This window comes from Cyanistes caeruleus, chromosome 4 (assembly GCF_971803275.1).
Source record: "Cyanistes caeruleus chromosome 4, bCyaCae1.hap1.1, whole genome shotgun sequence".
Lineage (NCBI taxonomy): Eukaryota > Metazoa > Chordata > Aves > Passeriformes > Paridae > Cyanistes > Cyanistes caeruleus.
Window position 1 is genome coordinate 29225614 of NC_141704.1, and position 16550 is coordinate 29242163.

The 16550-nt window shown below is 49.8% G+C and overlaps 2 protein-coding genes across 5 annotated transcripts in view; both read left to right on the plus strand.

Annotated features, from left to right (window-relative positions):
* Positions 1–863, plus strand: part of POLR3B (RNA polymerase III subunit B) — a 71975-nt gene extending 71112 nt beyond the window's left edge. Inside the window, exon 28 of the mRNA XM_086887203.1 lies at positions 213–863. Within this exon, the coding sequence (XP_086743329.1) occupies positions 213–342 (130 nt within the window). The 3' untranslated portion in view covers positions 343–863. The remainder of the gene's footprint in view (positions 1–212) is intronic.
* Positions 864–8078: 7215 nt separating this feature from the next.
* RFX4 (regulatory factor X4) overlaps positions 8079–16550 on the plus strand; it is an 89574-nt gene continuing 81102 nt past the window's right edge. For 3 of the 4 annotated variants that reach the window (XM_086887205.1, XM_086887207.1, XM_086887213.1), the window contains exon 1: positions 10658–10982. In XM_086887205.1, the coding sequence (XP_086743331.1) occupies positions 10940–10982 (43 nt within the window). In that variant the 5' untranslated portion in view covers positions 10658–10939. Of the gene's footprint in view, positions 8465–10657; positions 10983–16550 lie in introns of those variants that run through there. The other variant, XM_086887209.1, reaches the window with a different exon arrangement.

Below are 16550 nucleotides of genomic sequence, written 5' to 3' on the forward strand. Positions count from 1 at the left end.
TTAACATTAGGCTCCTATTGATTTCAGTCAGATTATTTAAAGACTTAAAGCTATGACTTAAGCACTTAAATGTGTCTGAAGCATTTGGTGCTTCTAGGACTGTGGCCAATGTTTAAATGCAGATGGACAAAACAACAGTGGCTAGTGGCAATTGGGTTTTTTCAGCAGAAGTTATGGACCAACTCTAACTTTCTTTTTGTTTGTTTCCCTAGGTGCCACTACTGCAAATCATCATGTCACGTGTCTTCTCTGCGCATACCTTACGCCTGTAAACTCCTATTCCAAGAACTGCAGTCCATGAACATCATACCTAGGCTAAAACTAGCTAAGTACAACGAATGAACAAGATTAAAAAGACCCAAAAAAAGTACCTTAAAGAATTTAAATCCAGCATATCTAACTCAGAGTTTTTTTGGTGGACAGGAATAAACTCTAAAACTGGAGTGAGGGGAGGTGCAAGACAGTAGGAAATTTTTCTTACACATCCTCCTTGTTTTTAAGCTGACATGGAAGAGTGTCAGTGAAACACACTAGGAGCAGTTGTGAAGCCTTGATTAGTCATGAAAGGGACACCTGGGAATTGTGGAATAAGGCCTTGGTCCAGCAAAGCACTTGGATTACTTCAAAAAATCCCATGCTTGCGTTTGAAAAGGTCTTTGCTGGACTAGGTGTTAAGCAGAGCTAAATATACATCTTATTCATAGAGGTTAAAAATGTTTTCCAAACCATTATAATAAATGTTTTAAGTAATACTGGCTGAATGTTGATAATTGTGTAAGGATGGTAAGGCCTTATAATGTCTAAACCATTTTCTGTTCCTAAAGCAGTTTGCTAAAGCATTAAAGTTTTCTAAAGAAGTGTCAGTGTTAGAGAAAGGAAACTTCTTTCTCAAGAGCTTGAGATCAGACACTTTGAGTGCAATTTCAGCATGCAGATGCATTTGTGTGCCAGTGATGGTGTGCTTGTACGGGTAATATGCTCTCAACCGAATGTACGCAGTTTCCATGAAGTTCAGGGGAGGAGGTGACAGCATATGTAGCAAATGCATGATACAGCACACAGATACCCATTCCATTCCTACTGAGGGTAGCAGGTCTGATAATACGCTGGCTCAAAGTCCTGAAAAGACAGGCTGCAAACACTAGGTAGTGATCATTACCTGGTGTGTTGTCAAAGGGCTCTAGAACGTTTTTAAAATATGAAGACAGACAAAACATTTTAAGAACAAAACAAAACCAAGCCTATGAAGAAGAACAAATCCTTCACTGACAGTGAAGCAGGTTTGAGTAACCTGAAAGGATTTAGAAAGGGAACAGCTGGATTTTTTTCATGAAGTCTTAAGGCTAGAATTAAAGCAGTGGATGAACTAAGAATCATTTAGTTCCCTAAACTAATGAGCCCTTACTCAGCAAAACATGCAGCTAACTTTTTAAGCAGAGGACATTGACGTGTACAGACTTCATCTGTCCTTCAGTGAAAAGCAGCACTCTGGGTCAGCAAGGATACAGAACATTGCCTATGATGTAAAAGTCTTGAGATGCTCTTTTCATACAACTTTGTGTGCTGATCCTGACAATCCTGACACTGCTCATGCAGTCATGTTGTTGCTGTTCTCTTAGCTTTGAGCACAGATGAGTATCAGCCTGAGTAGATTTCTTTTTAGCCTTCCACAAAATGCTTAAACTATTACTTTTGTGTTTGGGCTTAAAAACCAAACCTGAAGAAATAGATTCTACTTTCCTTCTTTTTCCCTCCCACCCTTTTTCTTGCAGTTGGACTGGTGACAACACAGATGTCAACACAGCACACCTGGATTGGAAAAGCTCTTGAAGCACCTCTTCCAGGATCCAAACAACTCAGGGTTATTTACAAAAGAGTTTTAAGAGAGTGAGAGAGTGACATCCTCCACACTGGAGGAGGAGGTTAAGCAAAAGCCTCAACCAAATGAACATCCTCTGCTTTGGTGCCTGAGAAGGCCCAGCTGCGGCTCGGGAGCACCAGCAGAGGGAGTGAGCCTCTAAGGCTACGGCTGCTGGGGGGCACCACGGGAACCCGCTGAGGGTAAGGGTCCTTGCTCCCTAGTCCTCTCCCAGCTGGTCTCCTAGGTTGGGTGGTCAGAGGACATGAAAGACTAAGCAATGTGTAAGTTGCACACATGGAAATTGAAGCATTACAGCAGAGATGGAGGAGGAACAAAGAAAGTGCTCATGAGTAACCTCATTGAGAGAAAAGGTCTGTGTGCAGCCCTGAGGAGCAACCTTGCAGCTTGTTCACCTCAAGCTGATGAAAGCATGGAGATGAATGGGTTTTTGAGGTTGAAAGATATCCTGTAATAGCTGAGCTCTAGGAAGAAAAGAACAGCCTTAAGAATGATGGATCCTGTAAAGCATAGAAACTAGATGCGTCTGGAAGTGAGAGTCACCCACTATCAGCTACTGTGGTGATACCTACATCAGCTGCATTTACACATCACTGCTGCCTGACCTAAGCCTGTGCCTACACTGGAGGCTTATTTGAGTGCAGATCTGGGTTAAAACTCTGATGCTTGCTTCTTACATCTCCCTAAGAGGCTGCTTATGTTCCATCATAATTGACACCTGCAAGTAATCTCTTGGGAATGGAATAAGCATTACAGAACCAGCAGCAGAAACAGAGCAAATGGCTATGGATTCCTGGAATATGGTTGATCAAAGTGGCAATTCATGGAAGAATCTTACTGCAGTCAGGAAAAAATTGTTCTGCGTGGACTGATGAGGTAAAATACAGAACCCCAGAGCTGTCAGATTACTTTCCTCTGGTGAGCCTCATCCTTGCAGCCATTTGAATTATCTTCCCAGACAACCTTCCCTCCCCCCTTTTTATACTATGAATGCCTTCAGAAAGAAGGTCTTATGTCAGCTCATGGCTGTACTGCTGGAGCTGCTCTTGCCTAGATCAACCCTCCCATAACTGTCTAACTGCTGAATTAGATACCATGTTCTGAACAACAGCTGACAAAATCTGAAGGCTTTAGTGCTAGAAGCTGTGGCTAGAGAACTGCCATAAGGTTTTCATTCCATTGCAACTTCTTTATTCCTTGTATGGCCAGGAGAAGCTTTCTAGAATTGCTATTCTGCTGGAAGATCTTGAGCATCAGTCCCAGCTGAAATGCCAGATGCAATCCATTTTCTGATAGGAGCTAGAGGTGTGTGCTGCTGTTGGAAAAGATACCTAACTCCATGTAGTATAAGCTGCCACTCTTTGCAGATAAAAGGTTAAATGCTATGTATCCTAGTGAATACTGGATATGTCCAGCCCTGCTGTTTGGTTGTGAGAAACAGAATGAAGCCAGGGCTGAGCTACAGAATGCTATGAGGCAAGGCACAGGGCTTCTGGCCAGTTCTGGAGCTGAGAGCGACACAGGTCACTAGTTTAGAGTTCAGAAAAGCAGCTTCAAATCATTTACATAACCCTTACAGGTATTTAACTTCTTTTTTTTTGAAAAAAGGTAAATTTATCTAAACATAGAAATAAGAAAAAAAAAAAACTATAAAGAAAAATGAAACCAGACTGGCCAATTTTGGCATTCAAAGAGGATATATTATGAAATAAAGGCATACTGAGATGCAATAATTTTAAGATGAAAGTAAAGGAAGGGCTCCCACTAAGCACAATTGGTTTTGTTTGTAATGCCCATATCTCATTAAGAGTTTTCCTTACAAAGAAGCTTCAATGTGTAGCAAAAAGAGCTTTTTACTTTGTTGGACTCCTTATTTCTTGCTTAAAAAGGGAGGAAAACGAATGAAAAACATAGACTCATGATGATGAGAAATTACCGTGTCTTTTCTCATGTTTTCTAATGGTAAATAAAATAAGTATCTATGGTTTATAGCAAAATGGGAGTACGTCATAATTAAAAACCTATAAAGACCGAAGAATATTTCAATGGTTGGTGGTAACAAATGGCAAACTAATGAAAAATGCTGACAATGCATTTGCAAGCCCTGCAAAGGACCACCTGTAAAGCCTGACAGTAACTGGTGTCACACAGCTGCAAAACTAGAGGGGCTAAAAATGCATCTGTAGTTTGCCCCAAGGCTCTTGAGGATGAGGATGGCCCTAGTGAGAGGGAGCCTAAGCCTTGGGCTTGCAGCCCTCCCACAGTGACCCACAGGAGTCCTCCTCAGCTGTGTCTCAGCACAAGCACCTCTGGAGCTGTGGCAGAGAGCTGGCTTAGCGCTGCTGAAGCCCCTCCAGCCGGCCTCTCCTCCCGTTGGAGCTGCGGATTGTTTTACAGCCCTTTGCCATTTCAGCAGGGCCGTGGGGCACTTGATGAATTCCCTCCTCTGAAGAGGACGTGACTTGCCCAGGGCCACAGAAAGACTGTGCCAGAACTGGGATCAGGGCTCCACAGTCCCCAGGTGCCAGACACGTGCTTGCCTTAAAACTGAGCACTTCATCAAACCGTAAAATCCAGCCAGATGGTGACTCTTTGCTATTATCTGGACCAGTGCTGGGAGGCTTAACGTGTGCAAGGCACGGTGAGGATCCGGATTCCAGTTTCTGTGTCTAAGGCTCAGAAGCCCAGAAATGGATCCATGTTTTAGACCTAAATTCTGCTAGAAACTTGAGCATATTTGAACCAAGATCTGACTTCAGTCCATCCTTGTCATGAAATATTTCCATCTCAGCATGGGCCCACCAATTTCAGTGGAGGAGTTCTTTCTTTGGGAAGGAGTAGAAAGGTGCAAGAGTAAGGACAGGTACTTCTGTCAATTTTACTCTGCCCTGATTATGTAGCCGCAGTCAGACTGTGCTTTCAGGTAGCTAAGACTGCATGAATTTGCCTTTCTGCACTCATTTAAGAGCTTTTAAGAATATGAACCTAGGAGTTCAAATACAGTCCCTCTGCCTTCCTTACATGTGAACATAGATCCTAAAACAATGGAACTCATTTAAACTCTCCAAACCCAGGTCAGAGCTAATAGAAATTTTGAAGTTGGCTTTTTAAAAAAAAAAAAAAGTCTATATGGCTTTATTCTCTTTCTGTCTCAAAATCGGCAGCAAAAATTTTTGTTCTCTACCCAGAACATGGTCTTAGGCCTTTTTCCATCTTCCAAGGTCATGAGCTGCCCATTGCTCTTTGCATCTTGCTGCTGGAAAAAAAAACAAACAAACCATCAACTGTGTATTTCTCCTAACTGCAGTTACTCCTTTATTTGTGTGGTTCCTGGGGCAGGTAACTGAGGTGATTCCAGTGACCATGTATTTTTTCCAATAACTTTGTTGTGCATGTCCTTGTCCCCTCCTCCCAGTCAGTATATAAACAGCATGTTAGATCCAAATCAAAAGCAATTCCCTGCTGCTAACTGCAGCAGAGCCTTTGTCTTCCAGTAGCCGGAGTTTTGGGGAGCTCCTTGACCTATGCATATGCTTTACCATTCCAGACAGTGCATGGTAGTTATAGTCTACTTGACAATAAAACATTATAAACTGAGAAATAGCTCAAGAACAAAGAAAAAAATTGGTGTCCTTAACAGCAAAGTTCTAATTTCTTGCTAAAATTATATTCTAATAATGGAAACCGTTTTCCCTTGAACTCCTGGTGAATTGGTAAATTTAAACTCTGCATTCAAGCCTCCCCCTGCCAGTCAGAGGCAGGCACTGAAGGTAATTCTCTGTGCTCCAGGCAGATCAAAAGAAGCTCATTATCAGTCGATCATCTAAAAGGATATGACAGCTTCACATCCAGTTGTTCAGCAGCTGAGATGCAGTCTGGAATGGATCTTTTCTGTGTCTGTTGTCTATAATAGCTTTTAGGGCTGGCTCTTCTTCCAACACACAGTACAAATCCTCTGGTAACTAGTACCAGCCACACACAACAAAAGCCAGCTAAATCTGGTGTAAGCTCGGAAATCGATGACTGCTTGCCCTTTTCTCAAACTCAAGTCAGCAAGTGTCTCCCAGGCTGAGGGTTCTGGGCAGCAGCCCTGGCTGCAGTGGTTCTTCTCAACTCCTATGGATGCTGATACTACCCAGGAGAGTGAATTCCTTCCTCCTTGCAGACTGACCAGTGACCAGTGTGAACCAGATATTTCCACTGATCTCTTCTGTCACTGCACTACTTTATAAACAGAAGACAGCTTGGGCTGAGCAGAATTCCTTTCACAGACGTTAATAAGAGAAGATCATCTAAGGCTGACTGTGCTCATCTTCAGCAGAACTTGGCTTCAGAAATGTCTACAGCTACAGAGTGCCAGCTGCAATTCATGTTACTTTTCTTTCCAGCTAAAAGGAAGTTGCCCCCTGCCCTGTGCATGTGCAATCCATCTTTTGCATGCCTCTGCTCTTCTGCTGTTTTCTGCCAGATACCTGCATATGTGCCTGCCCTAGCCACTTTCTCGTGGTGCTTGTGTCAATTAAAGGCTTTTGAAGGAATCGGTGCACTTGTGTACCTAGGCAGCCTTTTGATGTTCCTTTCCCAGTTCCTGCATCTGTCAGCATCATGTTCCCCAAGCACAGACACAGAGTTGATTCCAGAAGTCATCTGTCAGCTTACTCCATATCCTGTCCTTCACCTATATGTATAGCTTCCTCAGGGGTGTTAATATATGTAAAATAAAGTTAACATTTCCTGTTCTGGTAATAAAGATGAGTAAGTGGGAAAGAGAAGCCAGTACAGAAACAAGATCCATCTCTGTTTCTTCCATGGGATTTGCCCAGTAGATGAAGATAGCAGAAACAGGAACAGAGCTGGGAAGGAGGGTTGACAGAAGCATGGGTTCATACTGAGAGGAGGAGGTTGCTGGCTCAGGCATGAAAATATGGAACCACTCAAAGACTGCAGGCCACTGCTAAAATAATGAAGTGTCACTGTGTGTTTGGCTGTTGCCAGCAATCTTACAGCCTGCACAGAGATACATCGGATCCAGAAGGATCCCCTGAGTCACTGAACTCAGATCCCTGGTATTGCAAAGAGCCATCTTATGTAACTACTTTCACAAGCAATTCCCATCCGTTCTTAAAACTAATGAAGGCTGGTGTCCCTGATAATCTATGGGAAAACTTCTATACAACTTCAGCCTAAAGTTGCCTTTAAGTAGAATTGATTAAAATAATAGGTAACAATTTATATTTTTTTTTGTTCCTGTATCAGAGGTTTTGTTGAAAACATTTTTTCTTGGGGTTTTCCCCAAAAATATTTGAGTTCAGTACAGATATTCAGTGTAGTACCAGTGTAAGGAGCTTTTTCTGTCAAAAATGTCACAGCCTACTGGCACAGACAGCTGCAGAGTAAAAGACAGTCCTAGAAATGTGTTTTTCTGAAAGATCTCAAAATACCTGGATGATAAGTTGATTCAAACTATCATACTTCCACTCTGCCTCTGTTTTGCTAAACCATCAAAAGAAACTCATTATCTGTTGGTCACCTAAAATGGTACGTCAGCTTTGCATCTAGTTGTTCAGCAGCCTGGAATATGTCTTTTCTTCTCTTGATCCTGCTCTCCCTTCCTGCACCAACAAAAAAAGTTTGTATTCTTTCTTGAATAAAGGTGGTATTCTTTTCAGAATTCTCTACTAAAAATGCCTCATCTGATGCAGTGTAAGGTTAATCTCCATCTATTTTATGGGCTGTAGATGAGCTGCATAGGCAAGAACTTGGAGTGAAAATTCCCAGTTGTATACTTTTTGTGTCTTTGCTGAGACCTGTTGTATCAAATCAAAAACTGCAGCTAGTGACTTGCCATGCTTCCATCTGAAAACTGCCAGCCTGCAGCTCAGGAGATGCTCTGTGCTTTCAGAAGAATAAAGTACTTCAATAAAGTGTCCAGTGGGATGGCACGAGGAGCACGAGGCTCTGTTTAAATAGGTAGGCAAAATCCAAACAAGAAACAATAATGGAGTGATGAAGTATATTGGGGTGATCTGAGACACATGGGGGACTAGGTAAGTGGGAAGGCAACAGCATTGACATATTCCATAAGAATGTGGGGACAGGAGCTAACCTGGAGAGGCAGAGAGTAAACACATTGCAGCAGGTACCTCTGGTCTAACAAAAGTGCTGCTGCTGATCCTGCCCTCGCATCGTCCTCCACAGAGAACGTACAACTTTGCATCCCCTCAAAGAACAGCCCAAGCCTCTAGACATCCAGGCTGTGCTAAATCCCAGCCTTCTCATCGACCCCAGAAAGAGCATATCCCTGTGTTCACAAATCCTGTATTTTCATTTTGTTCATCTCTGGAATATCAGCAACACGAGAGCATCTCTGAAACTTTACACCGGTGAAGGTGAAATTACTACAAGCTCAGGGTGCCCGTGATGGATCCCTGCGGCTGCAGGTGTTCCACACTTCCAGAAGCCAGGCCCCTGCCTGCGGGCACCTCCCGGCGCCACGGAGCGATGGACGGCGAGTGCCCGCGGGTTTGTGCCGGCCCGGGGCTGCCGGGGGCCGTGACCACCCGCTGGAAGCCGTGCGGACACCAGGTAACCCCGCGAACAGGCGGCGCCGGCGGCATCTCATGGCTTTTAGTTAACGCCGGTTTCAAAACCCCTAGGAGAACGAGCCCTGCTCAGAGACAAAAATATCCCTGAGGTTTTTTTGGGGGGACCTCTGCCCCCGCACGGGGCCCGGGGCTCTCCCGAAAATAGCAGGCTGGCCCCCAGGGGCCCTCACCCGCGGCCTTCCCTCAGGCTCCCCTCAGGGCTTGCATCACCCACGGTAAAGCCCTGGAGGAAAAGAAAGTCGGAAAAAAGCATAAAAAGGTGGGGAAATGTCACCGTTTTTGCGGTGAAAATCAAAACGCACCCGCACGGCCCGCAGGGGCGTTTAGCGGCGGGGCTGAGCGTGTCCCCTCGCTGTGGGAGCGGGATGCGGCTGGTGTGGGGGAAGAGGCCGGGCCCGAGCCCCGGGGGGCGGCAGCCGCTGGCCGGGCAGCCCCGAGGAGGCCGGGCCGGGGGCGATCGGTCCTGCCGGGCGAGGCCGGGGCAGCCGCGCCGTCTTGGGGAGGCGGCGGCACAGAGCCGGCCGTGCCCGCCCCGTCGGGCCCCGGTGCGGAGCCGCCTGGAGCAGAGCCAGCCCGGCGGCACCGGCTGGTGCGGGGAACGGAGAGATGGAAGCTCCCCGTCGGGATTGCCATGGCCGTCGGGAAAGAGCAGAGCCCTTGCGTTGGAGTTGTTTTTTGGTGGGGTGGAGGGCAGAGGGAGAAGCATCAGCCTCCCCAGGCCTTGCTGCCGCCTCGCCCGACACGTCCCCGCGGCGGGCAGAGCCGGCCGGCGTCCCTGCCGCCACCGCGAGGGCTTCTCCGCCGGCTGCAGACTCGGGTTTTGCACCGTGGCTCTCCGGTATTATTTTTACTTCGTGCGCACTGGGGGCTCCCCACGCCAGAACTCGGCCTGTGGGGGTGCGCAGCGGCTGCCCCGGTGCCCGCCCGGCTCCCCCGCCGCAGGGCCCGAGGTGCCCCGCCGACTCCCCCGCCGCCGGCCCGCCTGGGGATGCGAAGGCACCGCGGAGCTTCCTCTTTAGCAACCTCGCCGCTTGTTTTGCTGTGTGGGGTTGGTGGTTTTGTTGTTTTTTTTTCCCGACGGGGAGAGGGAAGGGGGGTAGTCTGGGTGCAGGGAGGGGAGAGGGGGAGAAGAGTGGAAAACGTTGGCTCTGTCCATGGTCAAAGTAATTCAGCCATAATCCCCCTTTCTCTTCCTCTCCTGGAGCTCTATTCATATTCTAATCACAGCTTTTCCTTCCCTAAACCAGCCACTTTTATCAGAGCCCTAGCTTTGCACTTTTACTTCCACTTCCAACACATACAACCGCATGCAGAATAAGCAACTTTTTTCCAGCCTCTGTCCTGCCCCACTCTCCCCCCGCAATCCTGTAACCCGAAAAGGGATCCTCGCATCCTCGGACTAAAGCTGGGAGGCAACGCTAGTTCGAAAATGCTTGGTCCTTCATTTCTCTTGGCCATCGGGATCTCCCACCCCCCTGCTTTCCGCCCGGTCCCATGGAAAGCTCTCCGGGTCAGCCGCTCTCCGCTGCCAGACAAGCCGGTGGCGAGCGGCCCCCACCCCGCCTTGCACGGGAGTCCCTGCCGCAGGTCTGCAGTGCCAGCATCGCTTGCCGAGATACTGGCAACTTCTTTCTATCCTCACACCCCTTTCCTACCCACACACATCGCTCTTTTTTTTTTTTTTCCTTTCTTTTTTTTTTTTTTTTTCCTCTCCAATAAACTAAGCTTACAAGAAATTTGGGGAAACTGTGCAGCTTCCAATGCCATGTGCCCGCGAAGGATCCCAACCCAGAGCCCACCGGGAGGAGGAGAAAGAGGAGGAGGAGGAGGGGAGCTCGGCCGCGCTGCACGCACACCCGGCAGCCCCAAAGAGCACAACCCCAAACCTACTGCCCGTTTGAAGATCTAAGCCAATTTTGATCTCGGTCTGTAATGAGCCAAGGACCTTGGGTGGGGGCTGGGGGGGGAGAAGGGAGGAGTGGAAAGACCGCTGGAACTTTAAATAAGAAAAACGTTTCTAATGCTCTAATAGAAGAGGGAAGTCGAAGTGTTGGGATTGCGTAGATCTAAGGCCCCCCTTTTTGGAGGAAAGCTTTTCTTATTCAAAACAGCATCACAATGGGCTTCACATTGAGCCTTGCCACATCCCCATCTGAGTAGCAGCCATTCATCAGGCTGGCTGGCCTATCAATGACATTTCTCCCATCAGGGCTTCTATAAAATGATGCTTTTTCCCATGAAACATCCGCAAACATTTTGACGGGTCTGGCTTTGCCCTGCTGGATTACGGAGTGTCCCTCTCTCCCGCGCTACATCCCCCTCCCCAACTATCTGCCTCTGTCCTCTCTCCCCACCCCCTCGCCGCCACCCTGCTCCCTCTCCCCCGCGCATCTCTGAGATAGGGGCTCTGCACACCCCGGGACCTTGGGGCTCCCGTCCCGTCCATGGGAAGAGCATGCATTGCGGGTTGCTGGAGGAACCCGATATGGACTCCACAGGTAAGTCCCCCCCCGCAGGCAGCGGGCTCCTTTCGCCCGTCAGGGAGGACTTTTCAACTTGACCGTGGCGGCGGGGGCAGCCCGGGCGGCAGCGGGGGGAGCCGCCCGCCGCACCGGCCTCGCAGGCAAATGAGCCCGGGCGTGTGCGGGGGAGCGGGGTGCGGGGGCCGCGGAGGGGGAGCTCTCGCTCCCGGGCTGCAGGAGCCCTACGCTTCCACTTGCAGATACGATGGAGCAGAGGGCGTTTTTCTGGTTTTTGTTTGTTTGTTTTCTTTTTTGTTTTGTTTTGTTTTCCATCCTTCATCATAGGCTGCCGGCCAGCAAACTAGTTGCCTCTCCGCTTCTAGTTTTAGGCGCTCGCTTAGGTTAAAGCAGCAACGAGGGGAGAAAACGGTTTGGGCAAGAAAACTGGATTTACTAGGGAAGATGGTTGGTGGGTTAGAGAAAACCCAGCACCGAGGTCATCCTGTCCCGCGGGCAAAGTCGGGCTGGGCCGATTCGGACAGAAGAAGTTTGTGGAAGGACAGAGTTGTGTCTCTCTCTCCCTGTACCACCAAAAGATGCTCTGGCCGGTCCCGTATCCGGGCGGGAGAGCGGCGGCCGCAGTACCACCAGCGGGCGCCGCCAGCGGGGAGAAGCCCGGCGGGAGGGGACAGGTTCGGCCGCAGAGGCGAGGCCGCCCGCCCCGAGGGCCGCAGCCCGAGCCCCGCCATCCGAGGGCCGCCTCTGCCTCCCGGCCCGGCCCGGGGGTGGCCGTGAGGGACGTGGGGCAGGGCCCAGGCCTAGGTCTTCCCTCTGTCAGCCGCAGCCTCTCGGAACTGCTCTCCCGCTCCCTCCCGCCGCCCTGCCCGCGCTCCCGCGGTTTCCACCGCTCGGAGCGGAGCGCAGCCCCCGGGCTCCCGCGAGCAGAGGAGGGCAGGCGGTCGCCACAGTCACCTCTGAAAACTTCATGTATTTTATATCACAGGAGAACACCCCCTCCTTCTCCCCTCCCTCCCTGCCCGCCCGCCCAGGCGTTCCCCAGGCAGACAGCTCGCAGGTTAGGTCGGGCTCAGCCCGGGGACGGCCCTCCCGCCGCCCGCTCCTCATCTGTCCCGTCCCCTCCGGCAGCCGCTGTGCCGGCTGTGCCCGCCGTGCCCTGCGGCGAGATGGCCGCGGAGCCGAGCTGCCCCAGCCCCGCAGCGGGATCGCGTCCCCTCCGCGCCTCCCCGACGGCCTCGGAGGGCCACGTTCCTCCCCTCCCTCGCAGCCCCGGAGAAGCTCCGTCCCGGCTCCCCCGGGGTTGCTGTGCCGGTGTAGCTGGTGCGGGTGCAGACGGGGCAAGGGGCGACAGGGAGAGGCAGTCCTGCCTCGGAACCGCTTCGCTCCGTGCCGCCACAAACGCGCCGAGGTCTTTCTCATCCCTCGTTCCCAACGCGGCCGATGGGCGTTTTCTAAACTTTAAATATTGATTAAAAACAAGGAGGGAAAGAGAGAAGGGGAAGAGTGCTGCCCGCCCCGGCTCGGCTGTCCCTGCAGCGGTCCCGGCGCGGGGCGCTCGATGCAGCGGGCAGGCTCGGCCCCTCGCCTGCCACCGGCGACACCAGCCGGCTTTGGGCCACATTCACTGCCGGGTCCCCGGGACAAAACCCAGGCGGGCTGTTCCGGGGAGAAAGTGCTCGGCGAGGAAGGAATCGTTGAGTTCGGATCAGAGCGGGTGCAGGGACTAAGAGTGTGTTAGAGAAAATTGTCTTCCTGTCCGGCGGCACTGCCGAGGCGGGGTTAAGGGGACTGCTGGCAACATCTCGTTGTCGAGAGGAACGGGTCTTTAGGGAAAGAAAAAAAAACAAACCCAACAAAAAAAGCCCCGCGTTTTCTGTCCCTCCTTTAGAAATTGTCCATTCTCGGGCTCAGCCTTCGTACTATTCGTTTCTTAATTTCAGTAAGGTTGTAATAAGTGGCAGCATGATTGATTAAGATAATATTAATCAGAAAACACTTTAGTCTTGCTAAGCAGATGGCAAGAAAAGTGGAGCTTTGCAGTTGTCTCATTCAGACACCTTAACCTCCCTTTCACAGGACTTAATCCAATTAGCTTTTCTCCTGAGTTTCAGTTGTTATGTAAAGATCCTTTTGCATTGTGGAGAAATATGGCTTCATTGAAAAAAATCAGTCATGTTTTAATTCATCTTCAACAGATTTTCCCTAAACCACCGGGATTAAAAATAAATAAATAAAATTCACCCGCGATTTTAATTTTAAGCTAGGGGAACAGTTTGGATCCTTCACCTTCCCCCAGCAGAGCCGTGTGCTTCTATCGGGTTTAGTTCTCGTTCCTCTAACCTGTGGAGTGACCCGTGGGGGCTGTCACCAAGGCCAAAGGGCTTTCTGTCTCCCGGAGAGGCCCCAGCCGCGGCTGTCCGGCGGGACAGCGGCAGCGCGCCCGCAGCAGCGCCCGGCCCCGACGGCCCAGCCCAGGCACGGCGCGGAGGCGCTTGGCCAGGAGCTGCCCTCGGGGTTCTCCCGCTGCCCTCGGGGTTCTCCCGCTGCCCTCGGGGTTCTCCTGCTGCCCTCGGGGTTCTCCCGCTGCCCTCGGGGTTCTCCCGCAGCCGCGGAGTGGGGCACCCACACAGTAGGGCCACACGCCCTTCTCGCTGGGTTTGCGGTATGTTTCATCCATCGCTTTGCCGCCGCCTTTAAGCCCTCCAGGCGGCCGCCCGGCCCCGGGTGTCTCGAGCCGGGCCGGGAGCCGTCGAGCTGCCGGGGAAGTGTGCAGCCTCCGCCGGGCTCCCCCGCCCCTTCGCTGTGGGGCACCAAGGGGTCATTCCGGGGGGCTGTATCTGGCTTTTGGAGCTTGCCCTGCTCTCGGCCCTGCCCTCACCGCCCAGCCCCGCCGGCACCCGACAGCTCCGTGCCCGCCAGCTGCCGGGGGACCGGGGACAGCGGCACCGCGCCCCGTCTCACCCCGGAGCAGTCGGGGCTGGCAAGCGGGCGGGGGCGGGCTGGGTGCTCGGGGCCAGCGCCCGGGGCTCCCCGAGGGGCGGCCGGGGCTGGCGGGGGAAGTTTTGCGGGCGACCCCGAGCTCCCGTCGCGGCTTTCCTCGTCCGCAGCCCCACCTAGTGACATCGGCACGGTGCGTGCGGGGCGCTGCCGGAGGGACACAGTCCTCGCCGCGCTGCCCCGCGGGAGCCGTCCCAGGCAGGAGAGCGGGGACGCGGGGAGCCCTGGGTTTCCCGGCGGGCTGCCACGCTCCCTGCCCCGCCGCACTCCCGGGGAAGGCCCCGCCGCGCCGCTCAGGGAGCCCGAGGAAACAGAGGCGCGTTCTTGGAGCGCAACTTTCCTGCCCAACTCACTAAATATCCCTCGCCATTTCAGTGTTGGGCAAAACCTCTGCTGGCTTTCAGGCGCTGGATGGATGAGATCCTTGGGACTTGAAGCTGAGACTTAGGAGCTGATCCAAAGCCCATTAAAATGAGCAGAAAGCCTTTCAGTGCTGTCAAGGACGTTGGGATTAGGCCCTTAAAGCAGTTTGTTTGAACCACGAAAAGCTGCTCCCACCGCCTGGGTTGAAAACTTTGTGGCAGTGGCCAGATTTCAGTCTATCTTCTTATCAACATAGACAGGTGTTGCGGCAGTGGTGGGTGACCTCTGCTACGAGCTTGACATTTAAGAAGGATCTAGCATATTAAGCATTGATTGAAGAGAATTAATGGCTTTCATATCCTGGTTCAATTAATGAAATTATCAGTATTGATAATAAATACTTGAATGCTAGTTGGGAATGGAGCTGTGATATTTCAGAATGTATATAAGATGCTAAAGTGAGTGATCCTAGGTCCTGATTTGTTTAATCCAAACCAATGGTTGATTTTGCTTCTGAAAACTGTTTGCTTTGCTTATTGCAACACAGTAAACAGGAAACTTGCTATTGGCTTTTTTTCCTGTACTTTCCTGGAGTACTTTTCATACTTTTTTATTCAAATAAGGAGAAAAAATCCCTCATGTTTTTTATTGTTTTAGAATTTGTGTTTATAAAGGCTCTAACCTGCTGAGCAGTTAGGATAATCCAATGATTCATTTGAATCCTAAATTTGATATGATATGGAGATGCGGAAGAAATACCACTGGTCCTTTATATAGTTGAACCTGAATATTTGTCCTATGTGATTTTGTATCTTACAAGATTTTACAAATGAAAGAAATAGAATAGGAAAAAAAAGCCAAAACAACAAACCAGTAAAAAAATATTTTCCTTCCTGCAAGCTGCAGCGTTTTTGCGGGCAATGTTTGTGCGGCAGGGCTCGATTCCTGGCAGCTCCCTCTGCCCTCAGCAGCAGCCGAACAAGGATCTAAACCCAGGTCCTGTCACTGGATCAGGTCTTCATTCCTGAGGGGGTTTTAATAACTTTGTAAAATCTGTCGGGTTTTCTTAGAGGTTTTGAAATGTGGTGAAATTGCCTTGACCGAAGAAGTTCATCTTTTGAGCCTGACTCAGAGAGAAGAACGATTTTTTTATTTGTCTGCTAATGAATTAATTTTAAAATCCTTAGGGAGAGGCAATTGTGGTATTTTTCACTGCTCTGAAATATTTATCTGCACTAAAGATCTTTAAGAGGATGGAAAGAAAAAAGAATTAAAAGAAGGTTTTGCATAAGAATAGCCATAGAACTGTAGGGAACTATTTAGTTTATTTAAGTTGCAATTTACAGTTCACAGTCCTCAAGATTTTATTTGAGTGTAACCCTCATTACAAAAGGGACTCTGGATTCTGACAGATAAAACTTTTGGGTGTGGACTGTAAAGAAACCTGTAGCCTCAACTGGTCTGTTTCAGGTGCACCTCTACTATAGTAGACATATATTGAGCCAAAAACCTTATCAAAATTAGAAGCGATCATTTTGTGCTAAGATACTTGTGATGCTGCTACAGCTGTCCCACAGAAAGTCGTCAGAAGAGTATCCTGCTTCCATCAGGGTTGTTGGCTTGCTTGCCTTTAGAAAATAAGGTTGGTTTTCAGCTGGCAGTGCAGTGAGTGTGCAGGCAAGGAAGAAGGTTAGCGTAGCTGTAAAATTTGCAGTGTCTATGAACATAAACACCTTTGCATTTTGTTAGCTTAATTTGCAGCTAGTTTGCAAGTTAGGGCAGTCATAAAGAGGTTCATCCTCTGGAATACTATTTCCATTCATAGGATTTTAGCACAGCAAATTGAAGATCAAACTGTGGGATCACTGAAATCTGTGCCGTGAGGAAATGTTAGTACCTCTTCAGATGAAGACTTTTGAAGATGTGGCCCTAAATACAGCTGGGGTTTGATGGTTCAAAACGGTGCCTTGAGAGCAGTGGTAGGCTGTCATGTAACTAATACAAATATAAGGTCAGTCCTTTGGGGATACTTGATGTGACACTGGAGTCCAAATAATTAACTCACAATTCTGTGAGTGCTGAGGTTTGTGAATTTCCTGAGTTCACCCATTTGTCTGTTTCCCTGCATCTGTGCTGGATTTTCTGGTGTGCTGGTTTGTTCTGGTGTGTGAAAATGAGTACCCGGTACGACCCAACCCTGCTGGAGCCCAGCGTCTCGGCAGCCGA